Here is a 16,829-nt window from a genome sequence, read left to right as displayed (position 1 = left end):
ACAACAAAAGTGTTTTCAGGCTGTGATTCTTGCAAAAGGCAGTTGCAGCAAGGTTGAAAATTGCCAATGTTTTGCTTCTCCTGGTCTGGTCGCATATGCCAATTCTGCAGCTATGCTGGTGCTCTTGGATAGTTTGCCGAAACAGTCTCTGTCCATTGGTCTGTAGTGCTAAACACTGGTTGGCTGCTGTTGTCAGCATGTAAATAACACAATGGCTTATTTCTGAGAAAATAATTTTGCTGACTTTATATTGTTTTTTTTAGATATGTCACGGTTATTGAATGGGGAAAACTTACTATGGTCAGTAATTTATCAAAATATTTTACATTCAGATGTTTGAAAAGCATGCAATCCAACAACAGAAAAACAAAGAATGTGGGGTTTCTTTGAGTTCAAGTGCATCTGTCTTGTATGGTCAGTAAAGATACAAATTCAAATGCAAGCTCCAGTTCTATTACAGTACTAGTTTTGAAATGACATTTCTGGCATTATACTTCTGTCACAGTGTGATAGTGAATATCAAGCAACACCTGCTGGTGTTGTGTGTCAGTGGAATACTTATGACATGCCATCCTACTGACCATTGTAAATTTTGAATGTCTGTCCTGCTGCAGAGACATATGTTGATTCTACATTATTAGAATTTGCCACTTAAACATCATAAACAACAGGTTCATTTGATTGGTTGTCCACTCTGGCCTAATCAGACAGTCACAGCAATATTGTGTCATCATTTTTATAAATGTGTGTAACATTTAAAACATTTGGTGATATGGCTCAAGTCCTCGGCTCTCAATTCAACAGTCCAGCTAGGTGGCTACACTAACTAAAAGTGAGAGTTGGATCACAAGCCAAGAGTGGACAACCTATCAAAAACACCCTGCTGTTGAAAGGTCGTCCTGTCTTTAACATCCTTAGATGTTTCCAGGAACAGAAGCTTTTTTGCCCAGACTACATGATGACATCACATAGAGATAATAATAAAAACATATATTTCCAGTCTCAGTACAGGGCATACCTCTACAGTGCATGGGGACCAGTCACTGAGCAACCACATGTAGCAAGGCCTTATGGGACATGGTTTGGTCTGGGTGAGTTGAATGGGACAGGGACGACCCTCCTCGTGAGCCTCTTGCAGGATTCTCCGCGTGCGCACAGACTGACCTGAACCAACGACATCATTTTGGAAAACAGTTAAATAGATTCCTAGTATTTGCAAGTTGCAACTAAGGAGTTAAAAACTGTTTTTTGCACTCATAAATGTGAAATTCAATTACAGATACATTGTGCAACGCTATTGTTAACATTAAAAATTGTTTGAGCGTAAAAAAAACCTGGGAGTCATACTCTCAGGACTAAACAGCACATAAAGCATTTTGAGAAAAAAAAAAGCATCAAACACAAACATGAGGCTCCATAAAATAGCAGTTATTAAAATGAATGGCTGATATGAATGATCATCATTTATTTAAAAGTGAAAAAAAAAATCTGCCCTCACACTTAAACCAGTGAAATGTTTTTCTTTTGACAAAGAAGAATTAGGACAACAGCACAATACATCTGTGTCACTGCACCACTTTATGCTGTTTCCTACTTGCTCAAGTCAGCCATTAATAATGTGTTAAAGGACAAGTTTGGTAAATGGCCACAGAGCTGTACTGTATGTGGTAAGTTCTGCAAGGCTCAGTGAAGATATAACCTCCATTGGCCATCCAACTGGCAAAAGTTGGGTTTGTGTGTGTGTGTGTTTCGCTGGGGGAAGATGCAGAGCTCTGAAAGCCCCAGGCAGACACAGGAGCTTTGCCATCTCAAAAATCAAACCAAAAACATTAACGGTCCCATGGCATCCTGACAAAACAAGATCCTTGTGTCGTCTGACACAGATATGACACAAATCCCTCATCAAGGCTGACAGATGTGTTTCACTATGTGTGAGAATGCATTGAGAAAGTGCCAGAGAGAGTCGCAGCAACCATGACAGAGCTCAGAGAGACACAGGGAAAGTGCCTGGAATTTAAATCTCCAGTTAAAAGCCTTAGCAAGAGTGAGCTTTATTGGAATGAGGGGTTATCTGTGGGTTGACGGACAGCCAACGACAAATTAAAATTAATGAACTTAAGGAGACAGAGTAGAGTTTCTCTAATTAGCAGGACAACAAGCTTTCTTCTTTGGGAGATTGGCTTTGTGAAGTCAAAAAAGAATGTATGCATCCGGGTTAAATCATAAACTTTGGTATATTGGATGCTTCTGACACGGCTTTCTCAATATGATGCAGAAGAAGCCACAGGTTGGTGATTACTGACTGCATTTTTCCCATCATGCATATTTAGGCAAGCTTAATTATTTATGGTGCATGTATAGGCTGCATGGAAATTAGTTTAAATTAACCCCTATTCTTAAAATATAAACATCATGAAGCAAGTTTCCCATGTTAATTAAAAAGCTGATGCATACATTAAAATAACAACATAGGGACATTAATTCATAAATTACTGAGAAAAAACCCTCAGCGCCGAGTTTCACTGTGTAATAAGGCTGTGAATTACACAGGCCAGTAAATATTTTAATGCATTTAAATGTATTCATTCAGAGTTCAACATCTTGCTGAATGTTTGAGTAGATGGAATAATGAGGCGCTGAATATGCAGTTCAGTGTGTGTCTGGTCAACAGAGTATTGTTCCTATCGGTTTAAGCTAAGCTGCTTTGCTCATGTTTACCCTGGCTCCCACAGGTGTGTGAGCATTCTGCCCACGGCGACCAATCAGAGAGTATACAGCTGACAGGACAGAAGACCACACAGCTCTCCAACAGCAGCCACTTGTTGATCAGACCAAACTGTAGGAAAGGAGAGCAGAGCTGAGAGGAGGGCAGGCTAATTATTGCCAGTAACAAGAAAAAAAAGAAACAACCACATTTTCAATATTCTAAATTGGTAGCAGTTCATTTCAGGATAGTTGGGATGTAGCAATCAAATGTTTTAAATCTTTGCTGTCAATGAATCTTAAGTTACTTGAGGCACAGTAAAGACCACCAACAATGGCATTAAGCTGTGCTTGATCTCGTGGCAAAATCCTTCTTAAAATACAAGTTGGAGATTATAAACATACATATGTAAAACAGACCAAATGTGAGCTCCCAATAGTACATGAAAAAGTGAGAAAAGGAGAAGCTGCAGTGTAGCATTATCCTTGAAGATCACTTAATTTGAAAAAAGCAAAACTGTACATTTTTCAGTTGTAACATGCGGGTGGATCCCTGTGATTTGATTCACATGATTTGGCTGCACCTGGCTGTATTATTCTTTCTTTCAAAAGCTGCCCAGAATAAAAACCTTTGCACTGTACATTGACAGCAACAAATGTGAGCTAGAGTGTGCAATCCCAAGATAATTTGCAGTGGGATTGCTGAACGAGAAGCTGCCGATTATCAAATTTCTCTCAGCTGTGAGTTCCAAGCTGCAGTTGCGGTTGCCATGGTGAGACGTTCCCACGCACACAGATGTCACATCTCTGTTTCTGGGGTAAATTTAGACAGCCAAGCGAGTTTTCCCTGAAAATACTTCTCTCATTTTGTATTGGAGTCTATGGGGCAGTAGTAGGGTGTAATCCTGTCATTTGTAAGATCATGGCAACAAAACAGCAAGTCTTTTGGCTAAGAGAGTTACATCGTGAGCGAAGACAAATTTTCCAATGTTTTGATAAAAAATTCATGCCTGTAAAGGGAAAACTGTAGGCACACCAGCAGGTAAAAGAAAAAAAATAACTGAAGGATTTGTCAGTATTCCTACTCTGCTGAATTTTAGTAACGCTCATTCCCCTGAGTCGTTTCACTGGGGATTACTTCTGGAAAATCGGATTACTTCCGAGAAGGAAGAATGTATGTCTGAAAAATTCAAGCATAGCTTCACTCAAACAAGTTGGTCTTTTTGGTGTTTGAATGCTTTTCTACATATAGTGATGAAAACAAGTTAGTGGACAAAAAACAAGGAAGATTATTAGTTCTTTAACCATCAGATTTAAAGCTCATTTCAGTCATTACCTGCTCGCACTTCTGCAACTCGACAATCTTGCCATCACTTCGGACGCAGTCCAGGAGACGCAACCGTGAACCCTGACCACAGATGGCGTTTTCATTCAGCTGGCATGTACTCCAGTCTGCACACACAGCAACACATCTGCATTAGACTCAATCTCAGATCAGGATTTTTTTTAAAGTAAAAAGAAAGTAAAGAACAAAGTATGTACAATGTCAGAATAAGAACACTCAAAACAACCCAAACAAACTTTTTTTCAGGCTGTATACCTGTACAACGGCTCTGTTGGCTCAATCCACTTTACACATGTTGGGTGTTGTTGCTGGAACCTGAGTGAAGTGTTGTGTTTAAAGTCGTGTGGATGAGTGCTAATTATATGTTGGCTAAAAGCTGCTGTCTGTCATGCTTTTCCCAAACTGCTACAGAACATAAACAGTGGGCTTTTATTTGCATGTCAGAGCAGAATGTGACAGGCATTTTAGTCCCAGCAAACGTAGATAACATAGTTCTGTCAGAACCACTCTCGTCAAAACAAGACGAGAAACAGAGATGAATTTCAGAAGCTTATTCTGAATGCATACAATTTGTGTTTGGCGGTATGGCTCTGTTCAGAGGAAGTTCCCGACTTTTCCATGAGCTCCATGGAAGCCAGACAGGGAACAGCAACATCCTCAGGTGAAGTGCCTTCCATTTGCTGTAAAGGCAACAAACCCCCTAGAACAGAGCAAGCAACAATGAAGAACAGTATGACATTGTTGGCAATGAAAAATCGGTGGAGCAGGGGAGGTGGTGGGTGCAAGCAGAAAGCAAAAAAAGCAGTGACAGCAAACCAAGTTTAAATGAAGTGCCCCAAATGCCAGCATCCAATTGCGAGAAGGAGCTGATTATTACCCATTGAGCGCAGCTGGTTGTGGAGCCATAGGGGTTGGGTCGGCGTCAGCCAATAGGCAAGGGCGCGTTGACTACGTGGTCTGCCAGAACTAACGCGATGCTCCATTTAATGGCCCTTGTCAGAGTGAGGGCATTATGAGGTGCTATTAGGAGATCACTAAGGAATGTGACATTATCTTTTAAACAATGATGACATTTTGTTTAAGGTCATAGTTAGTGACGGAGTTTTTTTTTTTGATGATATTGCATTGCAACAGGAGCAATATGGGCTCCAAATCCTAAAACCAATCCACAGGGCATCATCTGCCATATCTTTTATAATGTTGCCAAAAACATGGGCGGCTGCTCTAACTCGAAGCCTGACCCACTGAAATAGAGGACACCCCAACTTTCTCTGTGTCAGGATCAACATAGTTCTGTGTGTTCTGTGCATGTAATTTTCTTTTCTTTAATGATAGATGCATAAAACTACAAAGCAAAGTAAATTCCAAAGAGAGGTTTTTACTCCCACAGAAGACACTGCTCTTGAAGTACCTGCAACACCCAAATTGTAGTTAAGCTTCTATTACAAATAGTTGTATAATACCCATTTAGCACATTTGCATGATACAAAACTAGTAGCTATAGTTTGGCAGAGCTAAAATAAATGACCTTCCTCATACTTCACAACCATTTGATCTGCTGATCAATTTGAGCAAAGTGGGCTTTTAGGGAGAGGGACCTTACAGAATCAGGAAATGAAACAGCATTTTAAAACAGAGGGTTATGTGAGGTGCAGTAGGTGCTGTAAAAATATAATATTAAAGCATTATAACCTATTCTTGTTGATCCTTCAATACAATTAAGAATATGTGGGAATAACAACAGCTCATTAAAATCCCTCAGGAAACTAAGTGTACAAACTTAAAGCTGTATTGAACTCTTTCATGACTAATCCACAGGGTAAAAGTAACCAATGTAACCATAGTTCAGACTTGGGATAAGTATCTAGCGTTATATATCTGTAAAACAATATTCAGAAATAAGGAAATCAGGCAGAGTTGCCACAATGGTGGTCTGCCAGGTAGCTGAACATTTGCAGTGTCAGAGGATTGACACTGGTGGCGTCTGATCGACCACGCAGTGCTTATCCTTTTGAGGCATGACAAGGGGTGCAAACCTTTATTATTCATTCAGCGATCCACTCTCTAATGTGAGGAGAAGGGGAAGAAAATGAGAATATAGATATTTTTTCATATAGTTCATATCTCTAGACTGAAAGAATGACTGGGTCATAAAACCATGACAAAGTGAATTTTTCATGATATGCCATCTTTGATTATTTGAGCAATGCCATGTTCATTTTCTTTTTGTGTTATTTGCTCTCTAGCCAGATTTCTAGGTATCTATAACACTCGACTGATTAGATTAGATCTCCAAGAAACATAGAGATTGTCACGCCCATGGGATTTTCCCCATGTTTTTAGTTTGATGTTTTATCATGTTTTAGGTTTATGCTTTGGTTTTTGAGTTCATGTTTTAGCCAGGTCTTGTATTTAGTTTTGCCATTGCCTTCCCCACAGTTTCTGTTTGCTCATTAGTTTCACTCACATCACCTGTTCATTGTCCCCAGCTGCACTCATTCACAATCACCCAGTTCCCTATTTAGTTTCCAGGCTCCCCTGTCTTTTTGTGAGATCTTTTCCTTGATTTTCACCCCTTCATGCCACGAAGCCACAAACCTAAAGTTAAGTGTTTTTTCCATGCCATGCCATGCTTAGTCGTTTGTTTTGTTTTTGTCCTAGTCATGTTCATGTTTTGATTTCACAGTCTTGTTATCCGTCTCAGCTGCTCTTTTTGTTTTATCTTAACTTGTAAATAAACCAAGCTTGCTTTTCTCACTTCTGGAGTCCGCTTCCGTGTCCTGCCAACCTACCCCGACCTGACAGATCTGCAGGTAAAGATAGTCAAGTAGTCCTGACGGCGAAAATAACAGGTCATCGGCATTCAAAATGCCAATGTTGCCTATCATTTTGTGTACTATGGTATAGCATGTTAAACAGTAAGGCGTTGGAGTGATTGTCAGGTGGTAACTGTAAGAACACACATCAAAAACATATTCATAAAGAGTGCAGGTGAGTGTTGCTACACTGCAGTGTCTGCTCAGCCATCACGTGTTGATCTCCTACCTGTGACTTTGTACTGGTAGGTGAAGCAGGTACTGTTGAGAACACATGGATCTGACTGGATCAGCTCTGGGCAGGCAGCGCTATCCGAGGATGGGAGGCGGATGATAAGTCTGCTTCTGTTCCTTGCTGTTCCTGGATCACATTGCTGCATAACAATGACAGCACCAAAAAGAGTAGCTTTAGTTTTGGAAACGAGGGTTAAAGGACAAAGCCAGTTGGAATCTAAGCATCCTGTTGCACATGCACCTATAACCACCGGACTAACAGATTCAGATTAAATATTGCATTATCCTTCTGCTGTGTGTGACTAATTCTAAATTTATCCTAACATGACAACTGTCTTTTACAGCTGTAACTTTAATTTACTTTTACAGTCATTCATACTTTTCAGTCCGTTCTAATATATTCTTCTTGTTGTCTCTCTCAAGGATAAACTTAAGGAAAACATCCTCTAAAGACATTTAAAGGAGTAAACTATTGGATTTTATTTGTACTTGCTTATTTTTGTGGGAATATATTGTCAGCTCCTCTCCTGATAAACACACTCTCTGTTTTTGTTGCAGAAAGAGAATGAAAGGTAAAGTCAGCTCTGGGTTTAAATCAGATATGACCTGCTGCGTTCACACTAGTATTGTATTTTTCCTCTTGAGTGCATATCGATGAAGTTATTCATAAAAACAATACCACAGCTTTCGTCCTATGGTCAATAAGATAATGTTAATGTGTCAGTATTAGAATGAAAGAAAGTGCTTGTGATTTCTACGTAAGAAAAAACAATGAATGCAAACTCTCCAGGAACTATTTGCCATTTTCTACCAGACTTTGAGAATTTACTTGTGTGTATGGAAAACACCATATACAATTAAAAGCCACTGTGTAGAAGTAATCTATTTATAATGCAGACATTGCATACATGTTTTATTTTAATATATAATTAATTCGGTTTGATTTTTATAGCCTTCTATATATGGTATATACTTACAAAAGTGAACTTTAATACTGTCACATCACATTAATAGAATAGTATCATGTCATTATGAGAAAATAAATAGTTGTAATGACATAGTATCACAAAATAATGTACGGATGCTTCTAATGATATTATCACACACAATAAAAACCCTTTGGTATTAAATACTTCATGTTTATGCACATTCACTATTACTTATCTGTCTAAATATATTTTAATCTCTGCACAGATGAAAGCAGGCATGACAGTTACTGTGAGTGGAATTATGAGAACATTCACCAAATATCAACCAGCAGGCATGATAAGAATGTGTAAATCATTCACGCCACATTATGTGAGCATGGAAATCTGTGGCCAGAGGAAGTGTAAATGTGGATGAAGAGTGAGCTTCTGATTGAAGGGGAAACAGATAAAGGTCTTTGCACTGAGCAGCATTTGTGCCTCTGCACCTGATGCACAAGGACACACACCTCAATCACTGTCAGCTCCTAATGATGGACCTGTGTGTGAGGCTTATCAATCAGCTGCACTCACTGTACTGTTATCGTGTTCACAGAAACACACATACATTTGTATGCCACATGCAATCTTCTGTGAGGTCCAGCATTCTGAAAACTAAAATTTGAGCTCCCAGCAGCTGACACATTGGGACCAAGTTAAGATTATTTTTTTCTTTACCTTACAGTACAACAGAACTTTATACTTTATTCTAGTATACATTAAGGAAAAAAAAAGCGACTGAGCTCCTAAAATCAATTAACTAAAAGCTAAATGAAAATGTTAATTTGCAAGCTGGGCTGCCATAGGTTCCGCTGAGTTTCACATACATTTTCACATTTCCCAGATAGAAACACCCACACAAAATGGAGTTTCTGTTCCAGTGCTGTTAATTATCTCGAAGTGTTACCAATTATGCAGTCATTACGACTAGCTTTGTCAACCTGAATATGAAATTGTTTCTTCTCAGAGAACGTAGGACTATTGTTCATTTGAGGGCAGGGGACCTTAACACTGAAATTCTTCATTTATGAACACATTGATGTCATATTGGGACTCATTGGTTTATGTGTGAGATTGTGGCCCAGTTCCCTAAGTAAAACATGATATGTTTTAAAAAACCTACTTAGGCCTTGTCCTGCATGAACAAATGCCTTAGCCACCAGCGCACAAGCTCACGTTGGAGGCTGCAGGATTGGATGAAGTCAGAGGACCCCACAATATTTTTTACTGTGTTTCAACTTGGATTCTAATGTTTCCGTCTCTTATCAGTTCCATGCAAGACACTTTTCACTTCCATTCGAAATTCAAACTTAGTTTTTGATTAGGTTTTGGCATTAAAACTTCCTGGCTAGTGTTAAAAAAAAAAATCACAGTCTGATAGAAAATTGCCTAAAACCTTTTTAAATCATCAATGTTCCTTACAGAGCTTCACTATACGATAAGGTGGGAGTGCACTGGGCTCTTCTGCCTGAGAAACATTTAGATTATTCATATGTAACACATTAGTTGACAAAATTTTACTCTGCTGACTGACCTGGAGGAAACATTGCCTTGAGCCATGCACGTTAAACATGATACATTTTTGGTGTGGCAAATATTCCAAATTAAAGAAGAACTTTGCAGGGATGACTTAGGGCAATTATATAACCTCCTAATTTAGTGGACAGGCACCATGCACAGAAAGGATGTTTCTTTCTGTGTCAAACATGAAGCATGGACAGGTGATAGTTATTCTTTTACAGCATTTGAATTAAGATACATACTTTTAAGATCTTTTTCTCACAAAGCTTAATGTCTGAGTTAGTCAGATGCCAACAGGTGGGGGTGAGGGAGTTTTGAAAAGATAAAGGATATCAGTTAAATCATGAAAGAAAAGTTAAAAAAAACTTTAACTGTACAGACTGTACTGACATTTTGAAGGTAAAAGCAGCCAGACAATATGTATCGTACAGCAAGTGTAGATAATTCAATTTATTCTTTGTATTATCTAAAGTTGATATTCATGGAGGCCAAAGTGGACTAAATTGAATGCTGACATTTATTTATTTATTCATTGTGCATTTGGTTAAAATTCAATTGATTACATGAAAACTTTGCTGTAAGATTCCATTTTTTCTTACTTTTTTTTTTTTTTTTTTGTATGACTACTGACAGGACTGGAACAAAACACACAAATCATTCTTATATTTTGCATAATTTGTAGGTTCGGAGCCAAACCTCATGTGATTCAGTTTCAACAAAACAAAATAAACCAGACTGAACCAGTGTTTAAACCATCATCTCAGTGCTAAACATCAAATACTGGACCTCCATCTCAACTGCGCAATGTGTGTTTTAATCGTACAAACAAATAATCCTACAGTTTTCATTGTGGATCTATTTTTCTCAAAATCATCCTCCAAGTTAAAAGTTTTACGATTATCATATCCACTGATGCATTTATGTGTGTTTCTATCAGTGCTGCTAGAAGTTGCAGATAGAAAGACTGAATGAGATTAAATGTAGAGACTAATTAAGTGCTCTCACTAGCTCTTTTTTCCGCATCCTGCTCTTTCTCTGACTCCAATGTTCCAGTTCAATGAACTGTTATGTCTGACAGAAAATCCATAAGATTGTTACATGGCTATGTCACCTCTAGCCTGTGGCTACAAACACTGGGGAACATAGGCAGCACTGTTTAAGCCTGAGGCCTAAGCTTTAGTGGAAAATGGTAACACATTGGTAAACACAATTTATTTTGTGCTCAAAATTGGCCAAAAGGTTGATTATTTTTTTTTGTTACAAATGACTCTCAACAACTTACTAAGACATTCTGATGAAGTCAATTTGTGGTACATATGATATTATATAAAAAAAAATCAAATTTTGCTGCACTGTTTTACAATATTTTTTATTATTGTTATTATTATTTTTTTATTTAATGACACATCATGCTTTCTTCCAAGCATAACTATGACATAATCATATAAATAATGAACAGTAGTCAGTATTTTTAGTCTGAAAGCTGTTATCTGAATTTTAAAAAGTCTCAGATATTTGCATTGTGCAAATTTGGACCATACAAAACACATTAATTTTTAATGACATAAATATGATTTTAAATGAGGTCAGAAAGCATATTTTAGCATTTGTAAGGCTGCGAGCAGCAAATATTTGTAAACTCAAATTCAATCAATTCCCACAACTATTACTATATTATGGAAATTGTTAACTTATGCACTACTTGAAGTTAAAATGGCCACTTTTCTTCTTTAATCTTTTACAAGCTTCACATATGAGATTAAACTAATTGTATTTACTTAGATGTAAATTGATAACACACTGAAATGTCCACAACTTATGTAAATCTACAGATCAGTCTCACAAGAAAAGATGAAAAAGGTACATTTATCCATATTCACAGTTTTGTTCAAACTGTAATATCATGTGGGTCCATAAATGATCAGATGGCAATGTTTTTCATTGTCTGTTGTTTAGTATAAGGTAGTGTTCAGGTGACACAATACCAACCTGTAATGTACCTATTCTCATTTAAGCCTCCCTATTTGTTTTTTATTCCAAACCCGAATGACGGCTTTACTATCATCTCAACTTAATCATGTATTTTTTTTTATGCCTAATCCTAACCTGCTGCGATTGACATCAAAGTTGAACAGTGAAAAGTTTATGAAGAATGTTTGGATGGGGTTCAAACCTTGTGTGACAGTCTGTGGTGTAAGACCACATGCTCTACACCCACTTATACACCTTCCAATACTTGTTTTGGAACATCTAGTGCAAGTGCATTATTTCCCTTGTAAGAGTTCTGCATAATGCAAATGTATGCATGTAAAACATAGACATGCTGTGCTTTTGGCATGTTAAGATTTTGAAAGGCAGATGAGGCATATAACAATTTTAAGAAGGTGTTGGAATTTATCAATTTCGAATCTTATTTTTAAAAAACGGCTGTTTTTTGTGCTTTGGACCAATGTAACTATTACACATTCTTTTTCGAGACTGCATTAAAATAAATGTATGACAAGAAAGAGACAAAAAATGTCATGCCAGGCCTGTGGTATGAAATGCGCTATATAAATAAAGATGCCTTGTCTTGCCTTGCCTTCTTTTCCTACAATCACTTCAAAGCATTTGAAATGAATACATATTTCAAATGGATGAAGAACACAACAAATCAGTCACCCTCCTGTTCTGGCACACAATCAGTGAACTAAAACAGGCAAACAATTTTTGCTTCTTACCAGAGGGCAACTGCTCCAAGGTCCCCAGGGCGCCAATACACAATCACTGGGGCAGGCCAGAAAGCAGACCTGGGCTCTGGGTGGCATTTCGTCCTGATCACATAGACTATCGTCCACACTGCCATCCTCCCGACTCATTGCTCCCTTCTTCACACACCTAGCAGAGCAGCAGATGTATCTGTATAAGTAATATCTAGGTCCATCACAGCTGAGCCTCTATTTGAGTTTGAAAAACGCATCTTAAAGTTTCTGACTCTGATTCTGATGATTTACTTTCTTCCCCTTGATTGTGAAGTTAGTTTTGTTTTCAAAATAGTCTCTTCTTTGTTCCATTTGAGCTTTCTAAACATCTAACTAAACCAAGCTGCAACATTGACTCAAAAAGATCCACTGTTTTTGCAAGAGAAATGAGAGAAACAGCCATTGTTCTTCAAACAACTCACTATCTAAGCAGAGCAACCTGTTACAGTTATGTGAGAGATTGTCAGCATGTTAACATTCAGAGGCAAAAGTGGAGGTTGCATGACATTGTTGTCCTCCAGCTAAAATAAAAGATGAAAAATGGCTGGGTGATTAGATTTACCAAGTCTTCTTTCTTCTTAATATTGCCTGAGGGATTACTTCTTTATGTCTTTTGGGGAGCATTATATCATCAACAACTTTGGAAGAAAGTGGTTCCTATTGCTCTTCAAAAGGTATTTATGACCAAATTGCTACCTTATGTTTTATTAACGTAGAATCTTCCAGTCTCTTCTCAAGCGGCTCATTATCTCCCAGCTAGTCCTTGACTCTGAGTTATTTGAGGACTTCTCTTTTACTGCTCATTATCAGGACAGGGCTGTTTTGCTCTCTGGAAACTTCTCCCGTTTATGTCACATAGTACTTTCACCTTCTCTCTCCCATAGATGCACAATCCTGTTTTCGCGTCTTGAATTTAAAGTTGAATTTGCTTAAGGCATCCCTTTCGGTGTCTACTTTTTACAGAGGTGCTCAATCCAATTCCAGTCAACAATTCACTGCTCTCCCTGTGGCTATTCTAAGTGCCACTAAACTGCAAACAACCTATCAACACTCATTGTGGAGCATTAGTTTGGTGTGGCTGATTGTTTTCCCTGTGAGTGTGAATGACTAGTGAGAGTGCAAGCCAAAGCAGGGTTGGCAGTCCGGCTCCTCCTGTTGTGTGTTGCAGTGCCAAACCAGCAGTCTGCCAACCATAACCCGTTTGCTGACCTGATCTTGCGGCTTTGGACTCCCTCCCCGCAGGCTGGCAGGTCATTCACTGCATTGATGGTACAAATGGACCAGGGCTCGGGCCTCCACTTATACTGGCTGCACTCCCTGTCGCATGGCACTGCCTCGTACACCTATATGCATGCATAAGCAAACACACAAACACACGCACACACACACATAAACAAAGGGAAAGAGACATACAGCATATGAGAAAGAGGAGAAAGAAAGTAGCAACCTGAATTTGAAAAAAAACTGACACGTATAGAATCAGCCTAAACACTAAACACATATGAATATATTTGTGTTTTCAGGTATAATTTCATATAATGTGAGCCAGCATCCTCCTTTTCTTACAATTCATTTCAAGATCAAACACTAATGCTTCCCTGGGATTCCACTTGTGCTTCTTTGAGGTCTGATGAGGCTTAATGTCAGAACGATTTTGCTTTCATTTTAGACATCCAAGTATGAATGGAGCTAAATATAAAACATTAAAAAAACACAACTGAAAGCATGCATGTACATTTAGAAAAAACTGAAGTTCAGTTCTCTTTTAAAAAAAGGATTTTTGTACTAAAGAGGGGCTGATTATTAAGATGCTGGTAGAAAGGGGCAAAAACTGCAATCCCAGAACTAAAACAGTTAAGGCACTGTGAAAAATGTCAATAAAAATACAATTCAATAATTTACAAATCTCATAAACCAATATCTTATTTACAAGATAGTATAGAAAACATATAAAACAGTGACCCATTTAACTATTTTATATATTAGCTCATCTTCAATTTGACGATCGCAACACATCTCAAAAGAGTTGAGACAAAGTCATGTTTACCACTGTGTAGCATCCCCTCTTCTTCTAACAACAGTCTGTAAACATCTGGGAACTGAGGAGACCAGTTGCTAGACCTTTGGGAGAGGAATGCTGTCCCATTATTATCTGATTTGGGATTCTAAGTGCTCAACAGTTCTGGGTCTTCTCTGTTGTATTTTGTCTTAAATGATGCACCAAATGTTTTCAGTTGGTGGAAGTCTGTACTTCAGGTTGGCCAATCCAGCACCTGGACTCTTCTACCACAAAGCCAAGCTCTTGTAATAGATGCAGTATGTGGTTTAGCCTTGTCTTGTTGAAAGATGCAAGGCCTTTTCTGAGAAAGATGTCATCTGGATGAGAGCATCTGTTGTTCTAAAACCTATTCCTTTCAGCATTGATGGTGGCTCTTCAGATGATCATGTTCACATATTGCTACTTCTTTACATGAAAGACCTTTAACCTCATTTGTGGATGAGACAGCAAACTGTATTGACAGAAAATCATTTCTGAGCCCAAGCAAAGATTTCCATGACAGAATCAGACTGTTTATTAATTTGGTGCCACCTGATTATGGATCCAAAGATTATGGACATCCATTGTCAATTTTCATTGTCTCTTGTGCAAAAGTATTATATATTCTCAGAATCTTTTGATGATATTATATACTTTGGAAGTCATAATAAATTTACACTGAGGAGCAGAATTCTAAAATTTTACAATTTGTTGACACATCTTTTTGCAGATTGTTAAACCTCTGCCCATCTTTACCTCTAAGAGACTCTACCTCTCAAAGGTGCTCTTTTTATGCTCAATCACAGTGCTAATCGGTTGAGAGTTAACCTAATTAGGTGCAGCAGTGCCACTTTTTGTTAGTGCCACTGTTGTCCCCATCCCAACCTTTTGTAAACTTGTTACTGCCATCAAATCTAACAAAAGCTAATATTTTCATATAGATATGGGAATTGCATTTTGTTTAAATTTACATTGTACAAAGTGTACCATCATTTTTTTAACCAGGGTTCAAACTAAAGAAAACCTATGCCAGACATGGGGAGGACAGTACAGGGTAAGTAAAATGACAACGACCATGGCAACAGCCCCATCGGCTGTCGATGTAATTGGGTGGATTTTGAGCCAATTCACTCCTCCCTACTCAACCGGTGAATCTAGCGTGTCTGAATAACCAAGGGAGCAGGCAGCACAATGCTCCTGTAAAACACATGTTTACTCTCAATCTATGTAACTGTCTGCCACAGTAAAAGGTATGCTCTTGAGGACAGTTTGGGGAAAAAGCTATGACAAGCTGTAACGTGTGCCAGAAAGTCTATGAATATGTGTGTGTGTGCACAGAAAAGAGAGTGGGAATGAGTGCTGAGTATTCCCTCCCCTGCGGTCCACACAGATGCCTATTACACACCGTCATCATCTCCCATCTGTCCCTGCAGATGCCCCTGCTGGGTAAACTGGCAACTGCCCTACTCTCACTTTCTCAACTACTACCGCGGAAACACAGCTCAGTAACACCAGAAAAAATGACTTGTGGATGACTTTCCTCACAATACATAAAACCAACTGAGCAATAGAGGCTTCGACAAACATTGTCCTACCTTAGCGTTAATTGTTTGAGTGCCACAACACATTAGATATTGAATATTGAATAAACTCTTACTGCAGTTAAACCAAAGTCAGGTTAAAGCAGAGGTCCGTTTCACGTAGCAGGTTTAGTGAAAACTCTGAGTAGGTTAACCCTGAAATGAGGGAAACTCTGAGTTTTCCGTTTCACAAAGGTAGGTAACTCAACCCAGAGAAAGAGGGGTAACTCAAGCCTGTTTCACAAAGAGAGGTAACTTAACCTCACGGTCAGTTACCGGAGTAACAGACTCTCTGAACCTAACCTGGTCGGGACCAGGTTTTATTCAAGAAACCTCGAGTTTCTTTCTGTCTCCGCCCTCTTTCAGCCACACACGCCATTTGATTTCCTCATTCATTCAGTAGGCAGAGCGAGTTCTTCTACTTCTATAAGTCCATTAGATACAGTAGGAGGCAACTTTTTTCACGAACATGTCCTTTTGACAACGATCCCGTGGATGAAGGTGCAGCATTATTGCGCAGAGAAATAAATATTCGTCGGAGATGGTTATCAGATCGCGCATAGATTTTTGCATTGACAGACAATTACCTTTTTGAGCGGCACCATCAGAATGTGTTGGGACAAAAGAAAAAAAAGACATAAAAGACAAATAAATATTTGTATGAATAGGCTTAAAAAAGACATATATAGGCCTATTATATTTTATAAAGGCACTCGTGTCTTGGGGGTGGATTCCCTCAGCCACTGCCCTCCCGTTAGAGGTGCTGGCCACCACCCGTTTTACGGGCATCTGCCTTCTTTCTGTTGGCTCAGTAGAAGTCTGTGTTAGTTTAAATAGGCTTAATTATTTAACAGAACGTGATATAGATGAGAAGACTTAGTTTATG

The 16,829-nt window shown here is 38.5% G+C and overlaps 1 protein-coding gene across 1 annotated transcript in view; it reads right to left on the bottom strand.

Moving 5' to 3' along the window:
* Positions 1–16,829, bottom strand: part of thsd7ba (thrombospondin, type I, domain containing 7Ba) — a 142,535-nt gene that overhangs the window by 13,162 nt on the left and 112,544 nt on the right. The window contains exons 15-20 of the mRNA XM_075479933.1: positions 13,535–13,668; positions 12,305–12,461; positions 7,094–7,238; positions 4,040–4,155; positions 2,719–2,836; positions 1,019–1,164 (exon numbers count right to left, since the gene is read on the bottom strand). Coding sequence (XP_075336048.1) covers positions 1,019–1,164; positions 2,719–2,836; positions 4,040–4,155; positions 7,094–7,238; positions 12,305–12,461; positions 13,535–13,668 — 816 coding nt within the window. The remainder of the gene's footprint in view (positions 1–1,018; positions 1,165–2,718; positions 2,837–4,039; positions 4,156–7,093; positions 7,239–12,304; positions 12,462–13,534; positions 13,669–16,829) is intronic.

The sequence above is a fragment of the Odontesthes bonariensis genome, chromosome 12 (genome assembly GCF_027942865.1).
Source record: "Odontesthes bonariensis isolate fOdoBon6 chromosome 12, fOdoBon6.hap1, whole genome shotgun sequence".
NCBI lineage: Eukaryota > Metazoa > Chordata > Actinopteri > Atheriniformes > Atherinopsidae > Odontesthes > Odontesthes bonariensis.
The sequence above is the reverse complement of the archived record's forward strand: the minus strand, read 5'-3'. Positions and strand labels throughout refer to the sequence as shown.